Source organism: Vanellus vanellus (assembly GCF_965231255.1).
Source record: "Vanellus vanellus genome assembly, chromosome: 2".
In the NCBI taxonomy this organism is placed as follows: domain Eukaryota; kingdom Metazoa; phylum Chordata; class Aves; order Charadriiformes; family Charadriidae; genus Vanellus; species Vanellus vanellus.
The window spans coordinates 15521266-15540781 of record NC_138906.1 but is presented as its reverse complement, the minus strand read 5'-3'; the positions used below and the strand labels follow the sequence as shown (position 1 = coordinate 15540781).

General features: G+C 40.0%; 1 protein-coding gene across 1 annotated transcript in view; it reads left to right on the top strand.

Annotated features, from left to right (window-relative positions):
* The first annotated feature begins 432 nt into the window (after positions 1 to 432).
* The window catches only part of CREM (cAMP responsive element modulator), a 34044-nt gene continuing 14960 nt past the window's right edge, over positions 433 to 19516 (top strand). Inside the window, exons 1-5 of the mRNA XM_082478975.1 lie at positions 433 to 568; positions 6298 to 6421; positions 14021 to 14167; positions 18050 to 18141; positions 18284 to 18429. Coding sequence (XP_082335101.1) covers positions 6302 to 6421; positions 14021 to 14167; positions 18050 to 18141; positions 18284 to 18429 — 505 coding nt within the window. The 5' untranslated portion in view covers positions 433 to 568; positions 6298 to 6301. The remainder of the gene's footprint in view (positions 569 to 6297; positions 6422 to 14020; positions 14168 to 18049; positions 18142 to 18283; positions 18430 to 19516) is intronic.

The window sequence follows — 19516 nt, the reverse complement described above, 5'->3', positions numbered from 1 at the left end:
TCCGCCGAGGGCCAGCGCGGCCCAGCCGATCGCCCTTATGGGCGGAGGCCGGCCGGCACGGGGAGCGGCCGGCACCGCGCCCCCGCTATCTCACACCTCGAGCGCAAACCGCGTCCGGGGAGCGGAGCCGCCTCCCCCGGCCGCCACTGACGGCGCCCCGGGCCGAGCCGAGCCGCAGCAGCCCGGCGCCACCGGCTGTTCCGCGGCTCCACAAAACCTCCGCCTGCAGAGCCCCGGCGGCAGATGGGGGGCGCGCCCCTCCCCCACACCAGCCGGCTGGGCCCGCCCCCCAGCCAATGAGAGGCGCCGCCGGCAGCCCCGCGCCGGCAGTTGGCCAGCCCGCCAGCCGTTGGGCGCCCTGTAGCCAATCGGCGGCACCGTCTAGCGCTCCGGCTCCTCCTCCCTCCAGGGCCGCTGGGGCTGGGAGTCGCCGCAGACGCCATTTCCTCAGCGCCCCCGCGGCGGCGCGGCTGCATCAGCGCTGACGTGAGGCCGACGTGCAGCTTCGCCCGGCCCAATCCCCCCCTCCCCACCCCCTGTGACGGGGGCAGCACGTACAGGGCGGCGGGTGAGTGCGGGAGGGGGCGGGGACACGTGTGCGCGCAGCCCGACCCCCTGCGGGCCGGGAGCGGGGGAGCGCAGCGGGCAGCGGGCGGCCCCGGCAGCGCCGAGGGGCGGGCAGGGCAGGGCAGGGCAGGGCAGGGCAGGGCAGGGCAAGGCAGGGGGGCGCTGTGCCGCTCGGCTGGGCCCCTGCTGCCGGGAGCGCGCAGGAGGGGGCGGAGGCGCGTCCCCGCCGGCGGCCGGGAGCGCGCCCCGCTTAAGGAGGGCCGCGCGGGGCCCGCTCGCCCGGTGCGGCTCCGTCGGCCGGCCTCGAGGCGTGCGGAGCGCTCTGCTCCGTTACAGCCCGGCAGCCGAGGTGTGCCCGCCGGGTCCCGGCAGGCTGCGGCTCGGGCCCTTCCTGCGGAGCGAGGCTTGGGAAGGGAGACCGGCTCGCCTTGGCCTGTCGGCGGTCCGGCGGAGGAGGGGACGGGGCAGCGTGCCTGCCCGCTGCGCTCAGGGCCCCCGCACCTCCGGGGTGCTGTTCCGGCTTGCCGGCGGGGTGCCCCGGCTGAGGGGAGAGCGCTGTCCCGGGGGGAAGGGCCGTGGTGCCTGATGGCTTTTCCCCCTTAGCTCGGTAGGCCTGGTCACATCCTTGCCCGTAGGGTTGTCCGAGCTGGGACAGGCAGACAGGCAGGAGAGCATCACAGTGGGCTTCGTGGGTCCTACGTGTTGCTTAAAGTTTGAGGGTTTGGTCTGCATCCACCAGTGCCGTTTCAGAATCTTGGTGAGCGGACCAGCGTGTCTCGTTAAACGATGCGACGGGTACCGGCACTTAAGTAAATGATCTTCTTACCTGTTCAGGGACTGGTTGGGCTTTTCTTCTAAACGGGGAGGGACCGTGTGTCCTCTTCACAGCAGGCTCGGCGCCGTCTTGTCAGGATCATTGAGGTGGCCGGTGCAGAGGGGTGGGTAGCGTGCTTGTGCTTACAGTAATGGCAGGCTGGGATTTTTAATTATTTTTTGAGGGTTTTGATACAATATTCTAGGAAGAAAAGGATGGGGAGGAAAACAAGGAAACATGTTAGAGTTTAGGAGATGCAAGAAACTAAGAAGTATTCTGCTGATGCTGAAAACTTAGCAGAAAGATCCCACTGTCAGAATCTGGTCTGTTGCACTGTCGCTCATTTTACCTGGCTCCGTGCTGTGACCACCTTGCCGGCTGGTGTGCTTCACAAAGCACTGTAGTAAAACAGATTATAGACTTCATACTTGAAAACACAATGCTTTTCTGAAACTGGTGCATTCTGAGAGTTTCCACACTCACAGTGAGCTCATCAATAAATGCAAAAATAGGTGTTTGTAAATTCACGTCCGTGCTTTCTAGTAATTTCCCTGTTAATAAAAGCCCTCAAAGAGATTTGGAGCAAAGGTTGAAACATATTTCTTAGCCCCTTACAGTTTCCTTTGTAATAAACCACCTTTGTAAACAGCCTCTGTATAACGTATTGTTGAAATAAAGTTGTCTTTAAAATGTCTCTGGGTATTTAATTAGACAGGCGCACATTTCCAGTTATGCAAAATACTATATCAATTTGCTTATGCAGTTTAATTTCACCAGCAGACATTATATATTTGTATTAATATTTAGTGATGTACTTGTAAAACAAACAACAGTATTGGAGGGGATTGAAAGGATTTTTTGTGCTCTTTAATCCACGAGAACACATCTTAATAGGGATGCTGTCCTTAGCTTTTTTCCCATGGACAAAAATATAAAAGGTTAACACCTTTAGCTATAAATGACTTCCAGTTTTCTAGGTCACCTGGGCAATGTTTTCCTTTAGCTGATGCTGTCTATCTGTATTGTCCCATCAGGGATGTGCTGATATCAACTGAAGAAGCTTTTGATGTGCATCTTCTTAATCAGTGTTTACCTGTTACTGACCTATGGTGTATTAGTCTCAGTGACTATAGTGAACACATGCTAATGTATATTGAGATGTTACTAGCTAGTTAACAGTTAATCCTCCTGTCAGATCCCAAAGATTTCTTTGCTATTTTGTAGGAAGAAGTAGGTGTCTTTGCGTACATTATGGAAAGCCATTTTTGCCCCTTTTTATGGGAGGGAAGAGGTGTAACTTGTTTATTAATGTAAAAATCCAGCCTAATATTTAAAAATACTGTGCAATGATGGTAAGCAACCAAGGTGGAAAATCTAAGAAATGAATGTATTACTACTGAATATAAGACTAAAGCTTGTATATAATCATACAGTGAAGAAAAACATTATATAATTTTAAACAGGACCTAAGACCATATACCTCAAAACTGCTTAGTTTTCATTTAAAATAGGAGGAAGGTAATGTAGACTTTAAAGTATGATGGGTACTATTACTGATGCACTTCTATAAAGGATTTTAAGTGCTTGGCAAAGGTTTTTCCTTTTTCTTACTTTGAAATGTAAGAACAATAAATATGTTAGAATTTGCTTGCAGTGTAGACTGATTGAGTGTGTTACATGCAAAAACTGTTTATGTTGGTAATTTCTGGACTGGATTAATAACTGTTTCTTACCACAGTCTGTATTACTGATATTTTAGAAAAAACATACTTATGATCTTGCTCTGTATTTTTCTGTATTTTATTAAAAACAATTTGATGTGTTAATGATAAAATTATATCTGAGGTAATACGGGAAATACAAAACCTGTACACCTCAGGTTATAGGAGTCTGAGAGTTTATGAGAGTGTAATAAAGCCAGTGATAACCTGGACTGGACTGTGACGTTCAGGAGTTTGTTAGCATGCATGATCTCGAGCTGTGCACGAGCCCACGTGAAGTGACATGGCCTGGTGCAGCTGTCCCGCTTCTAACCCTGTGCGCTCAAATGGCTGCAACTGACCTTTATCTGCAAGTTCAGCAATCGCCTATGGTTATATCTACTGAAGATTCATAATCTTCCAACATTATGATACTAATGTGCTACATTTTGTCTTTAGTCATCTTTCTCATTGAAGTTTTATGCCAAGATAACTAACTAGCCTGTCTTTTAAAATTACTTATGACCTTTGTTATTTTTGTTTTGGGCTTATAAGACTATGGTTAGGTCTTTATATTTGGACAGCATTTTTAGTCAAGTCTTTGTTTATAAACATACTGGAATTACCAGGTTGTCAAAAAGAAGCAGATTTTAGCTTATCTTGAAAGAGTATTTTGCTGTGTTCTGGGGTAACATTTACATTTTATGGCAGTAAAAAAAGGCAGCTAATTAAAAGCAATATACAAATTTTCAGATTTTACTCCATGTTGCTAAAGATTTAAAATAGGCAATAATTTGTGTTAAGAGCCAGAACATACACAATTATAGATGGAAAATCTATTTATATTTTTGAGGTTTTCATGTATGTCATAAGTCTTATTTATATTTGTCATTTCAATAGCATATATAATACTTGCTGTTGTTTTTCTAATTTAACATAGATAATCTAAAAAATACAGTCCTTTGGATAACTTTTTGTTAGATTTTCTGCTGCACTGATGTTCTTTTCATAGCTATGTGCAAACTCAGTTAATGGAGCACAGCAGAGGAAAAGACTTTGGGAGAAAAATCCTGATAACGTAGTAAACAATTTTTTTTCAAGTTCTCTTCAGGAAGTGAAGAACTAAGCTAAAATTTAGAAATGAAACCCTATTTTTTACAAGAAGAATGGCTCTTTCAAGATAAAATTTTTATGGCATGCATTCAGTGGGAATAAAAGTACTTGTTTTTTTCCAGCAGTAGGTTATCAGTGACAGATGGCTTTGGATAAGAAAATACTTCAAGGCCTGTATAAAATGAATTAATTCTGACTATATTCCCATCTTTAGGAAGAGAATGATATGTTGCCAGTACCTATCCATTAATTAATCTTCCTTGGTGCGTGAGCTGTTTTGAAGCTTATAGAGGCAGTCTTGCATGAACCAGATGAGAGCTTTCATGTTTGAGACTCTATGGATTGTCCTAGTTTACTGAGGAGGGATATTTTTTTTTCTACTTTTAAAATTATTATTGTTATATTGAATGCATAAATAAAACTGAAATGTTTCAATAAGATAAATGTCTTGTTATGGAAAATCGTGGTGGAAAGCTTGCTGAAAACATTCTTCCCCAGAGTTGTTCTACTTTGGTGAATTTCAGTAGATCTTTAATTAAGACTGTGTCTAGAGAAAAAGGTAATTAGTGGTAACTAACAAGACAGGAATGTAGAAAAATTTTAGGTGTAAAATGTTGCCTTATGAATCTAATCTGAATTGATACTGGCATAGAGTATGTAACTTCTGTTGGCAGAAATACTAATGTTAACCCATAAAATCTTGAATTGCGTACAGCTTGGCTACTACTAGCTGTAGTGCTGTTAAGTCTGGTCAGTAGAATACCATTGGAGGAATAGAAGCTAGAAATAACGCTTTTCTGAATCATTTGACTAGATTCCTTTTCATGCCTTTATTCTAGGCAAAAGGGGTGATTTTTAGAAAAAAGTTAGTTTTCTTCAAAGACTATGGAATATTCTGTAAAATAGTGCCACAGAAGGAGTTTGGTTTATATTTAATCTGATTTAATGTAGTTAACTTTTAACACGTGGGATTAAATTCAGGAGCCTTGGAGTCAAGCACCTTCTTCCCCGTCTCTTCCATCTGTCAGTGTAAGATCTGAGAAGAAACTGCAGTAACTATCAGCCAGTTGAAATAGTTGAACTTTGAGTTTAGACAGGGTTGCCATCCCCTAGTTACAGTAACTGAACCCGAGGAAGTGAGATTTGCTGCCTCTTAAATCCCACAACTGTATCACGTCTTCCTTTTGTGGCCTCAATTCCTTGTGTAAATAAGGTGTAGGTGGGAGTGCGCCTGCCGGGTGTCCTGCCTGCCTCTGCCTGACCCTATCCTGTCTCTGTTCTGTTTGTAAACTGACCTGTTGCCATGGCAATGTTTGTGACATCACCTGTTGCACCTTCAGTGCAGGGTTTGGTAGGAGAGAAAGGGAGCCGAAGAGAACCAAGCTCTTGTTTTAAAACACACACCTTCCGTTATGACTAAATGTGCCAAGAAATATGGAAAAGCAACTGTCAGGTAATTGCATTTTTATATAGCAGATGTATTTGGAAGCTTTCTCTATGGAGTTTAAACTCATAGTTTAAGTCAGGGAGTTGCTTATTCTTCTGTGAAACTTACCCTACTTTTAAACCTGCAAAACAAGAAGAATCATTGTGGGTCTTGAGCCGCGAGTAGTTTACAGACAATTCAAGTGTAGATCCCAGCCCAGGGTCGGTATCTCAGAAAGTTTGAGAGGCCTGTAGCAGAACATGGCTGCTGGTCAACTTGAGCCTTGTCCGGTGGGAGACACGAGGCACGAGGGACCTGCTGTGTGCAGTGCTGGTGGGCTGCTCCGCCATGCTGTGCTCCCAGCCCCGCTGCCAACACTGCAGGGACCCCAGGACTCTGCTTGTCCCTCCCCTGAGAACCGTTTCCAGACCTGCCTCTCCTTGCAGCTTTCCAAAGTACTTGTTTTAGAGCTCCTGGCTATATGAATGAATATTTTAATATGGGGGATTGGGAAGAAAGGACTTCAGTTAATCTGACAGTTTTGAGAGAAATCTATTTTTTTTCCTGTTAGTTGTCTGCTCCAAGTATAAAATAGTTTGGAATTGATGTTTTCTCCCTCAATGCCTGATATGCCTCCCTGTAGTGCATTATTTAGATGTGTATTTACTTACTTTTAGACGGATGACCATGGAAATGGTTGAATCACAATCGGATGACAATGCAGTGGATTTTGTACCCGAGAGAGATGCTGGTCGCCTTCAAAATCAGCCAGGCCGAAGTCAGATTTCCTCAGGATCTGAGGTAAGTTAAAATGTGGAAAGATGAGAAGAATCAATAAAGTGATATTCAGAACTGCTGTGATTTTTAAATTATCAATTTATATGGAGTTCTCATGTTCTACATGTCTTGTTAAATAGGAAAAATCTAGCAAAGGTATACTGAAAACTATGCCTGTGGTATTTAAGAAGGTGCTAGTATAACACCAGGTCTGTGAAAAGGTAACACTTTTCAGAGTGATCGGTAGGCACATAATCATTTTTTCTTTAACTTTTCCAAGGTGATTATGTTTGTTATGGAGATGGGAATAGGGTCTTAAAGAGTTGAGGTAGTTGCAAAATCAAACATAGCTTGTGTGTATCTTGAAGATGTGTGTATAACAAAAATGAAAAATAAAACAAATAACGGTGGTTCTTTCCTAGTTCCAGTTTTTGTACAGAATTTGCATCTTCTTGCAAGTACATTTTGCACGTATGCTTGTTTTGTTTCATCCCTGTGCATCCGATGACAGTGTCTGGAGTTCTAAAAATATACATGTTCTGTATGGTAGATGTACCTGGATTCTTCTTTGGTATTTAATGCATAAAAGATGATGTAACAATAATTCTCAAACATTAAAAATATGCACTGAAACATTTATCACTTAAGAGAAATAGTCTTAATGCCAGTACTAAGATTTATAGCTTCAGGAAGCTATATAGACCCCTTAGAAGGATCTTCAAAAACCCTTTGTGAAAGAAAGGAACTGATTTTAAAAATCATTTTACAGAATTACTTGGTCACCAGAAGTTAGAAATTACTTGGTAAGATTTGATGCCATGTATTTGGTGTGTTAGATACTTGATTTACACTATGGGTATATTTTCAAGACTGAATGCAGCTGCTTTTTGTCAGGTCTTCAGACACAAAGTAGAGTGCAAAATATTTATGAACACTTATTTGTTGGTTTTGTTACCCATGGCATTTGTTGAGGTTTTCATACCTGCAGCACTGGCAATACTGTTTGGGTTTTTTTTAAGAATGGATCATGAAATCAAGAGTTTTATTTGGTTTGCTCTGTTGATGTCATCCCCTCATTTCTTCTTTCTGTGACAGTTCAGTTCCAATTTTGACTTTTAACTTCGTAGGACGATTTATATGTAAGATCTATCGGCTTGTGCAGTAGTCTCTGAAAAAAAATACCTGTGAATTCTGTTACTTGGGATTCTTAATGTTGATTTAGAGACAAAGCTGTTACTGATGCTGTAGGAGGGCTTCTGCCGAGTCCCCAGGGAAAACTTTCTGTCTTTGTAACGCTTGAGTACTGTGTATGAAGGTTCTCTCAGTTAAAACTAATAACTCTGAAGTACCGATGGATCTCAATCAGTTAGCCCTAAAATGAAATGTGCACTTCAGTTTGAGGGCTCAGTATAATAGTCCAGAGTTTACATCTGGGAGTCCCTCTTTGGTCAGACAGCCTAGAGAGCCGGCCTGGACCTCTCAGAGCTGCTGGGCGCTCATAGCTGGAGTCGATGTTCCTCTCCTGGGCTGTCAGGAAAAGTGGGGTTGATGCAAGTGTGCCAATCTGTGAAAAATACTGAGGCTGAGAGGCCTCCAGTGGACAGGCCTGTCACCTCAGCCGCCGGGCAGTGCCTTGGGCTGGGCTGGGCGCTCCGCTCCCCTGCCCTCACTGCCGGGGCCTGCAGGCCGCGCCGTCGCCCTCCCTGCCTGGGGAGCCCCTGCCCACAGCCTCGCGCCCTGAGGCCGAGCTGCCACAGCATTTCTTTTGGTAAAACGGGGCTCTGACTGAAAGCTTGTTGCTGAAAGGCCTTATTGTGACATTTCTTGGGCTTAAGATGAGGAGGACTTTCTTACCTTATGTTCCTGCCTGGCAGGCTCTGAAGGTGAGATGCTTTGTCATGGTGAGGGGTAGAGGCGGACGTTAAGAGGTGTGGGACACCACTCATCTGCTTTTGCTGGTATGGGGTGGGAAACTCATGGTGTTTGTGAGGAATTCATTCATGTCTGTGCTGCTGGTCCAGCATCTGTTTATTTTGACTGTTACAGAAGGGCACAGATAGCTCCTTCTCCCTCTTTGGCTTCTGGAGGACTGCAGTTAAGAGAAGACAGCCACTTAAAGTGACTGAAATGTGCCTTGCACCAACTTCCAGTCACCCCTCCTACTAATTTTCTTGCAAATTTGCAGGAATATGACAGAAGAAGAATGACTTGGCTCTTACCAAGAGGTAAAACGCCTGGTCACTGAACCTGAGGGCTCTTTTTCAGATATCTCTGGGGTTTTTGTTTCTGGTGGTTTTGTTTTTTTTTTTCAGCTGAATGTTGGTTCAGCCCTGGTTTTGTTCAGTCAGAAGTAAAGCATTTCAATACACTATCTTTTAATACTCAATTTGTGGCTTTCTGTGTATTATCAAAGAATCTCAGAATGGTTGAAGTTGGCATGGACCTCTTGAGACCATCCTGTCTAACCTTCCTGCACAAGCAGGGTCAGCCAGAGCAGGCTGTGTCCAGTTGGGTTGTGAAAATCTCCAAGGATGGAGTCTCCACAGCCTCTCTGAGCACCTGTGCCAGTATTTGACTGCCCTCACAGTAAAAAAGGTGGGGTTCTTTTATGTTCAGATGGAATTTCATGGGTTATAATTTGCTTGTTTTTTTGTTTAACTGTGACTAGCAAAATCCTGAGGGATACAACTGTCTAGTAGGTGTATTTTTTGTGGGTTTTTTTTTGGTGGGTTTGTTTTTCCCCCTCTGGAGTTCAGGCTTTTTACAGAAATACCTGCCATTTAGGTTTAAAAAGACAGACAAGGTATTCAATAAGATAATAATCTCTAGAGGGCAGACATTGTTTTGTGCTGAAGCATTCTGCCGTGTTGGGAGGGAGGGGAGAGGAGACATTAAGAATGTTTGGGCTGAAGCACTATGGTGTGATGGGATAGCCTCCAGTGCTGAGGACCTATTAAACATTATTAGTAGAGAAAAGATAGTATCTTCTTTTTTTTTTTTTTTCCCTAGCTTGTGTAATAGATATTGCTATATGCCTCAGTTTTTTGGTGCTGAAAGTAAAATTACTTTTTCTGCAGAAGTCAACATTAGTAAATTAGAAATTAGCAAAAATGAGATGCATTTTTCATCCATGGAGGCAAAAAATTCAATTTCTGTCTTTAAAGGGTCATTTTAAAAATAAAATTAATTAATATAGAATAAGTTTGCATTTATATTTGAATTTCTTCCATCCCTCACTTTCAGCCAGTCAATGAATTGACATGATATTGCTTTAGTGATTCAGCCACCAAAAGAATTAGGTAAGAAAATATTTATTTATAAAATTTTTGGTGGTTATCTTTAGAAGCTGTTGGAAGTGTACAGAACACCTGTGTGTCCAGAAGCTTGACGCCATTTCTTCAGGGAATAACAAAGGTGCAGGGTGGAAAATTTCACAACCTGTTTTGAGATGGGCTCCATGAGTCTGTCTCACATTCACAGTTCTTATACGTAAAGAGCTGGTCTTAAAAAGAAATTAATTTGGATTGAAATATTCTGATGATTATGATAGTCAAACTTGTATCTTGGAACAATTAACATCTGCATTGGTCTTCAAAAAGAAATGTTCCTTTTGCAGGATCTAGAGGCCATACTGTATTCTGTGTTGCCTTGCGCTCACCTACACAAAATAGTTCTATAAAAATGTAAAAAGAATGTACTTAGACCTTTTTCAGATTTGACAAAATAGTTTTGGTTGTTGTTTTTTTCTTTAATCCTACGTCCTTGATGAGTTCTTCTTTGAGTCAATTTTTGTAAACTTTGTCATGTTCTATCTATCAGTAGAGCTGGCTGCTGTTGTGGTCTGAGATACCATCCGTTGAGCTGTCAGTGCTGGCCCTGAACTAGACGTGGGTCAGGATTTACAATGTGAGAACTCCTGTCAGAGAGAGCAGAGGGAGTTTTCTGGAGCCTGGAGTGCATAGCCGTTGCAAGCTGGGACTGCTCAGGTTTAGTGCTTAAGGGGTATTCTCCTTGTGGGCTCTCAGCATCAGACTTTGTCTTAAATCCTGCTCCCAACAGATGGAGCCCTGTAGAAGTTTGCCAGGCAGTTGTAAATATGGCTCTAAAACCAGCCTGCCAAATGCAAGTCCAGGATGTTTCGTAAAGTTGATGTTAGAGCATTATAAACCTGCAGCCTTGTCACCATTTTCTGCTTCCTCAGGGGTACGTTGTCACTAAATGGCTGAAATCAGCCTAACCTTGTCTTCCTTAAAACTATGTGTTGCTGCTTTGGTATTAGCTTTGGAATTGACCAAAACTTCCCTGTCTAAGCTTTTCCATACATGGTGCTTGAGTGTGGTCAGTCCTTTGCTCTTTTATTAGATGAATTGAGAATAGGTTTGCCTTGTTTATTCCTTTTCAAGAAATACTTTTCACTTTACTTCTGGAGTCCTTGTAGTATTTAGATTCTACACACCAGGGACAGAAATCAGATGGAGCTGTGTACTGCATACTTTGTATCAGCAATGTTTGAGGTATGAGGGGTTGAATGTGACCATAACCTCTGTAGTACTCTTTAGGGAAAAGTTATCTGACCTTGGGTGACACAAGTGCGTACATCCACAGTATAACTGTTCAGATGGAAATGCATCTTGAAGTCAGATAACGGGAGTAAGCTCTTTCTTTGGAATAATGTGTGCCTCAGTATGAAGATCATGATCTTTTTTGCTGATGACTTCTATCTCCCCTCTTCGAAGAGAGATCATGTACATTTCCAAAGATATGAAGTGTGGGACCATAGTGCTATGACAGAATGTATGGTTGGTGTTTGAAGCTATTAGACTTGACTGTTGCATAGCTAAGAGGATAGAACGAAAAAAGACATCACAACATCTGAAGCCTCTTTGCCATTGTCAGGGATGTAACCCTCACACTGCTTACCAGGTGCTTAATGTGTTAAGCTTCCCCTCACCCTCTGTGTTTCTCAGTTGCTTCTGTGGATTGTTTTCAGTCATTGTACCAGACAGCCCTTGAAGTAATGATGTTAAAGGTAGCATTGCTCATCATTGATGTCAGAAAGCAATTCTTTTGCCAAGTCTATTTCAGTCAACATTTATGCATGGTAGCATCAAAAGGTTTTAGTATTTTGGTTAACACGGGACCATTCAATTTGAAAACAGTGCAAAGGGAAATGTAGATCAAAATTGTTTTAATAATCTCTAATATTTATAAAAGAGATGCAGAACATGAAATTGGAAAGATTTTTTTCAGTCTTAGTTGTAGAAACAAACCTAATACAAAAGAATAACAGACATTTTAAAGTAAAGTTCATAGATTATACATTGTGTAATCTTCGGATATTTGTGGAAACTCAGCAAACAGTGATCAAATCGAATTGAGCTATTTAAAATAGATATAAATGAACAAACCAATCATTTTTAAAACACTTTCATCTCCTCTTCCCTCAACCCTACTTCCCCATTTAATCTCTTATCTGAATTAATGGGGACAAAACAATTTCTCTTGCGATATTGAAAACTTTAGTCTAATAGAGTATTAGCTGAGTGTGGTTTTCTTTTTTTCTTGTGTGGTTATACTGAATAAGGAGCTTTTAAATGAATGTGGTGTTTCTTAATCTTGAGTACTGGATTACTTCCTGATTATATGTGCCTGACCCGCTGTGTACTAAAAACAAACTCATAAACTGTTCACCTTGTATTTTGCGTATAGTACTCATAAAGTTCTTTCTGATACACAGAGTATTGTGTCAGATTGCAGCTCTCACAAAGATAGCAGTAAATTGAAAGATTTGGTGAAATTTCCCTTGTAATGTTTTGAAAAGTTAGCATATATTCTGTAAACATTTGGACTGCTCCATGCTCTTTCCTTGAAGCTTGGGTTTAGGGTGATGTCAGCTTTTACACAAAATCAATCATACTTTTCAAATCCTCGAGACTTTCTAGATCTTAATCTCAAATATCTGTTTCTGATAAATTTCTGATAATAATATTAATGTTTCTTTTATAGATTGGGAAGAAGCTTTGTATGTCCTATTTACATATTGCCATTTAATGCCATTTAAGGAATGACCGTTTCCATTTCAGGGTTTGAAATGTCCTCAATTGTTCTATTTCCTGAAAAGTGGTTCAGTTTCCTATAACAATTGAACAAGTTACACAGTTAATGTTGACAAGATCCTGTCTCTTTCCTAGAAACATTGTTTCTTCAAGATAATTTGAGCCAACATCTGGTCTTTTTGATAGTAGTGCATCTTAATAGTAGTTAAAATTTTTCTCTTGCCTCAAGAAAGGAATGTTTCCCAGACAAGCAATGGCTTATGGATCAGGAATGAAAGCTTCTTTAATATTTGCAATTCAAAAAAAACATAAGTGTGAATACAGAAAAATACAAAACTTTCTTTAACTTTTTATATTCAGCATTCATCACGCTTTTATTCTCACTGTCATGTCTGTTTACCTTTACTGTTCATACCAGATACCTTTTGGGGCTGAACTAAGCAAGGAAGGGATTTATACCAGAATTTTATATATGAGTCTGGGTTTATTCTTGTACATGCAGAATTTATAAATAAGTTTTTTCAGTGCAGTTTACTTTGGAAAGCACAGTGTCTCTTTTTATCTTATGAATTATGTTTGTCATTCTCTTCCTTTTCTGAGTTTAGAAATGTTTATCACAACTGAACTTGAGAACAGTCATAGTGTTTTCCCTTTGCTTCAGTATTTGTTTCTGTTAATTAACAGTAATAGGATAAATATGGAACTATTTCTTAGCCTGTAGGTGTTAAACTGTTTCTTAACCCATTCATCCTCTGTACTGATGGTTGAGAGCCAGGGGCTGGGGGAACTGTGTGTGCTCTAAAATGTCACCAGAAAAAGGGATCAGATTATTCCTAAACAAAACACTTTCTTCAGCTGTGCTAGGCTTAAAGAAGATACAGCTGTTATTTTTGCCTTGAAACACTGATACACTCCAACTCTGTTTTTCAAGAGAGAGATACATATCCAAGAAGAGGATTTCTTAAACTAAAACAACTTACAAATCCATGTATTGCATTATTTAATATTTTTTTTGCTGTCTGAAAAGGTCTCGTGTCTCTTGAGACATCTATCTGAAAAGCATAAGATCAAACTAAACTTCTTGCCTAATAACAGAGCAAACCCAAAGCATTTCTGGATTTTTATTACTTTTTTTCTGACTAAGAGCATTCTGCCCTGTATGTTGTCGCAGCAGCATACCACTTCAGTTAATATTGATATTTTTTGTTACATTTCTTGAGGTTCTTCCTAACCTTCATGCTAGTGACAGCAGATTTGGTGTGTGGTAGCTTACGGTTGTTTTTAATTGAAAAGAAAACATGAAGTCACTGGAGAAGAAAAGAAAAGGAAAAAAAAAAGTAAGAAAGATTTGCAATCTTTAGGGGACAGTTTTAAGCTTCCAATAGCGTTTGGAAAGGTACGCCCCAACCTTTTACTAGTAAAACTAGTTTTCTGTGCATGATAATTATACACATCTAAGCTATTTTAGATGCGGCATCAAAACCGGTTTGTTTTAGTATCACTTTTAAAAGGATTTGCTGAAGTCTTAAGGCATGTTACTTAAACACGATGATTATAATTTTTGCAGGTTTCTGTAGCTGCATCAAGTGCTGGAAGAGGATCTCCAGCTGTAACTCTAGTGCAGTTGCCTTCTGGTCAAACTGTTCATGTCCAGGGTGTCATTCAAGCCACACAGCCCTCAGTCATTCAGTCACCACACATGCAAGCTGTTCAGGTTAGCTCTTTTATTGTTACATTTTCATGAATATTTGGTGTCTCGTAACTCTTCCCCCCAACCCCATCTTCAGTTTATCTTCATTCCTACCAGTGCTGCAAGATGTACTCATAAGGTATGGGAAATGGCAGGGGGGAAGGTGGCAAACTGCCAACCAGTAGCAGCTCTACGAGCATTGTGTAGCGATTCCTTAATGCTTCCTGTTTATCTTTTAAGAAATTGTGTTGTGGAACTCTGAACTTAAGCAACAGCAAATTTGTGTAATGATGTCGCCTTTAGTGTATCTTGCAGGTTTTCTGTTTTGTTAAATTCTATGTACATCTTGTTTCTAATGAGACTGTGAACTCACAAATTTGCAAGTATCTCATACTGTATTTTTGGAGAGCATCTGGATGTAATGGAAGTAAACATATTATAGTCAAGTGATTCCTTGTTGTTTTTAGCAGGCCATGTTAGAGCATCTGGTATTGCTTTTTGTGGGTGTGGATATGTAAAGACCAAAAATACAGGCAGCCTCAAAATAACATTTATTTGGCAAATCTTCAAATGTTTACAATTGCTGATGTTAGAAAACAAGGACTGGTGCAAAATGCTTAAGAGCTTTCAGAGCTTCTAAATAGTGAAAAAGACTAGAGAGAATGAACTTGCAGTGTTTTGAAAATGACTTGGCCTCCAATTGGTGTTTTTCTTGTAGCTAGGAATGCCTTTGCTCTAGTTTTCCTAAAATCTGATTGTGAAATGTCAACTGAATTGCCTTTTGCAAATAGAATAGATATCTCTGGTGAGAGGCTGTATACCTTTTGGATGTCAACTGTTTTACCTGCAGTCATTACAACATGTTAAGAAAAAGATGTGTTGTCAGTCTTCTTGAGAAGCTAGCTTTAATGTTTGAGACTTTTTAGTAGCTTTCAAGTATAATAAATAAAAAGGCATGTATATGTATGATTTATCTTGGAGATTAGAGAAAAAGAATAAAACTGTGGCCAGATACTGAATATTTATTTGTAAGCAGTAGGTGTAGATGATGGGACCTGGTAAGGTTTTGAAGTTCTCGATCGCTATTGAAACAGGGCAGAAGATGGCAAGACACCTGGGTTTGGTCAAACTTGAAGTCAAATCAGACTATTAAAAAAAAATACTTTTAAAATGGAATTATTTCTAACTGTAATTTGCCAGAGTGAACTTTATCAGATAAGCATATTACAGTCATTCCCACTTTCTGTCACTGCTTTTCTTCAAGTCGGTATAGGCAGGACATACATGCAAAAAGTAGAGGACTTGCTGCAAAGCTCAGAAGTAACAATTTGTCTGGAATCTCTTGCCAGCTGCTGCTGTGTCTTACCAAATAGAAGTCGACTGTTTGTTGTATTGAGTGAACTCTGGCTGTCTTCCTTTTCCCAAAGGAGTAGAGACAGGAAAGCTGTGTCCTGATTAATACTGACTAGTTAGTTCGAGAGTTTTGCTTTGGTTTCATTTGAGCATGCTAATGGCAAATAAGGTGACTCTACAAGAAGGGCTTGGAGATGCTGTAAAAGACTCCATTACAGAAGTTGTTCAGCCCTTCTGTGATCTTCTTACGTACTTTATCCTGCCACCTGGCATTTCCTCCAGATCAATTGGCTTTAACTTGATATCCTATCTCTGCCAGACAGTGGGGAACTTGGGAAATGATATTAGTTTACTCTAATTTAAAGAAAAAAAAAAGTATGCTGAAGGGTGATGTTAAAGCTTCCATGACCTCTCCCTCAAACACCTGCAGCTTTAAACTGGAAGGTGTTCAAAATTTTTTCTTGTAATGCTGTTGCTTTTGGGATGAAAAAAATGCGTATCTGTGTCACGTTCCTTACTGTTTTGTTAATGTTGTTTTACTTGTAGCAAGGTTTGAAGTTCAGATTGGTATTTGACTTTTCTGCTTGCTCCTCACTGTAACATATCGCGAATCAGCAGTCTAACATGAGCTTGAAGTTAAATTTGTTCAAGTGCAGAGTGGTATGGTAAAGTTGAACTCTGAATGATACCCTGGAAAAAATGACAGTGGTTTCCATTGGTTAGCATTGTGAACATGGTTGCTTGCTATTAGTACAAGTTGAAACATTTAATTTATCTCTTTGTCTTGATGAAGCTCAGAACCTTTGAAATTTCTTGCATAAAATGTCCTCTTCCACATTAAAATATTTAAATTGTCATGTGATTTCCTTACCTTCTTCCAAAAGTACAACTGTTCCTGACTTCTTCGGCCCTCTTTACAAACTAGGAGTGGCTATTGGTAACCCTTGGTGGAATGGGAAAGTTTAAAGGCACTAAGGTCGTCTTTTCCTGCTGTTTGTCCTGAGCCAAATAGATTATTATGGTTTCCCAACCCCCCTGCAGAATGAGAGTTCTGTTTTGAGATAGGATGCCCAGACTCGCGGCTGTGTAATACTATATTAATTTTGGAGTCTTATGCCAGAGGCTTGAAGGTCGATTCACAAGCAGATCATTGTAGGGTACTGGAAAGAAACACCTTTAAGAAGATCCCTTTGCTGTTCAGCATCGGTACGTCCTGCAAAGGGATGCATACAAACTTCTTGAAGCTCTTGTATGTCTGCCAGTCAGCTCTGAAGTCCAGTTTGGAGCTATACATCTGTAGACATGCAGAAGTACCTCTCATTATTTCTAGGTGGTCTTTTTTTTCATTAGGCAAGCATAGAGTTTTAATGACATTTCCTACGTATTACTTCGCAAAATGAGGCTACATTAAATATCTTTACACAGAACTGGAATGTAGTAAAATTAACAAGTGAAGAGACAATTTCATTCTGCAACAGCTGTAGTTCTTTCAAGGTGTAGTTTTATAAGTTTGAGTTGGGGTGACCCAGTCCCATAAATTTCCAGAATCTTCCAGCCAGTCATTTTTTCTTGGGGTCATGCAGGTTTTGTTTCTAGTATGGAGCATTCAGGCCCGGTGGCTGCATTAGTTCTAAAGCTTGTCGTCGTCTTCCCCGAGCTGCAGGGAAGCCTCCACTGCACCCAGGTCGAACATTTGAGCCTTCTAGTTACTTAACTCATATTTGTTCAGTGTTAGCTTAACACAGCGCTTAGTCTGAAACCACAGTCTAGTCTGTCTTCAAGTGGAAAGGTCGTTTTCCACAATAACTTTACTGCACTGTTTCAGTTTGAAAATCTTACACACCAATAGTTCTGAGTAGTTAATCAAATGAAGAAAATGGCGTGTTTTCCTTGTTCAATAATCACTTTCAGTTCTGTGTAGTAGGATAGTTGCTGATAAAGAGTGTGATTCAGTTCTAAGCCTTAATGTCATCTTGGGTAATTTTAAGAGAAAAAGAACCTGTGAAAATACTACTAATAGCGGTCTGAGAAAATGAGACATTGTGAACTTGTCAGGAGTTTCTAAAACTTGCACATTATTGCTAAGCAATGTATTTGTATTTATGAACATGTGTTGGTAAGTGTAATAAATGTGTGTATTTAAATAAAATTATTTCTAAATAGCCTTGGTGTGGTTTTGAAGAGACTTTTGTGTTGTATACTGTTGTATAAGGCGCGTTATTGCAGTATTCTGTATTTTAAATGCATAATTTAATGTTTAATCTTCTGCCTTCAGTACTTTTTCTTGGTGTCATTCACAAAAGTAGTAACCTGGATTATTTTGATTTTTTTCTTTTTCAAATAGAAGATGTCATGTAAGTGGCGATATGTTGCTAACCTCATAATTTGTGATTTGCTTTGGAAAAAGAAGTCCAAGATCACATGATTAGTGATTAAATAAGTGGACAAACTTCTTGTAGGCAAACAAGGAAGGAACTTTGAAAATAATCTTTTACTCTCTTGCTATCTTCTATTTTTATAAAGTTATGAATTTCAGAAACTTTACTATTACAGGTAGCATCGATTGCAGATGAATCTGCAGAATCAGAAGGGATAATTGATTCTCAAAAACGTAGGGAAATACTTTCAAGAAGGCCTTCATACCGGTAAGGACTTTTTATTTTGGTTTTGCTGGTTTTTAAAGGCAGCTTATATATTACAGCAAAACTGTCTGATAAAAGCCAGTGACTTTGTTTTCTTGTGGATATGGATTTTCATATATATAAAATTATTTACATTCTTTTTTAGAAAAATTTTGAATGAACTCTCATCAGATGCTCCTGCAGTACCGAAGATTGAAGAAGAAGAAAAGTCAGATGATGAAGGAGCACCTTCTGGAATTCCTGCAATGGCCATGCCAACCAGCCTGTATCATACTAACACAGGGCAATACAGTATGTTTGCAAAGATACTATGTGATGTTGGAGAACATATATAGGAACAACTTTGTTTCTAAGAGTTCGATAATGAAGTAGAATGGTGAAGAAGAATGAGAGCTTCTGTATTTCTAATTTTTATATTTAATTTTTCCTAACATGGGTGTTATAAACTTTTAGTCTGTTTCTTGTAATGTTTGTTGGTTGCTAGATTAAGTCTATCTAGAACTCCTATGCATTAAAAATGTGGAGGTGAGGCTCAGGTGAAATGAAAAATATTGACACTTTTGAGTGAACATTCAGTGTTATAAATCATTGCAGTTTCAAATTACTGTTATTTGCTATGTATTAGTGCCATTCATTACATGGAATGACAATTAGTGAGTTAGACTTTTTCAAAGTGTAAGGTTTGAGTATGAAATTATTGCTTTACTTTTAATTTTCTTTCTTATGTCTCTTCCTCTCCAATTGCCAAGTAAGAACGCTTAGCTGCAGAATTAACCTAAATCATGGTCTCCAACATTTGACATTTCATCCAAATGCAAGTTAAAAGTTAGATTCACAGTTCTGTTCTATATATATTTAGATTTTTTTTTTTTTATTCCTATATTCATGTTCAAACTGTTGCATAACTCACCATAACTTCTTTGGACTTAATCTTATATCATCCGAGGGATAACTTTCTAGCAACTCTTTTTATCAATTATGTATCAATTAAACCTTCACTCCTGCAGTTATTCTTTTCATGTCTTTTCATGTGTAGGCACACTGAAATGCAGGTATTTTTCCTTTGACATAATGACAGGAAAATTGCAACAGAAATGTTGTGGGTTTTTTTCCTGAAACAAGAGAACAGAGGAAATCTATTAAAACATTGCGATGGCATATAAAAAAGGATAGAGTGCCTCTCTAGTTGTATTCTAGTCACCCTTAGAATTCTTCAGTTACTTTTAATTTATGCAACTAAAGTAATTATCAACACTGAGAAAGCAGAATTTGCCTGCAGAAATTCTGCTTTCTATAGAATAGCATAGACTGTAATTTTGCTTGGGCTCTTAAGCTGCTTTTCTCATGCATTCTGTAAGGTATAGACATAAATAAACGT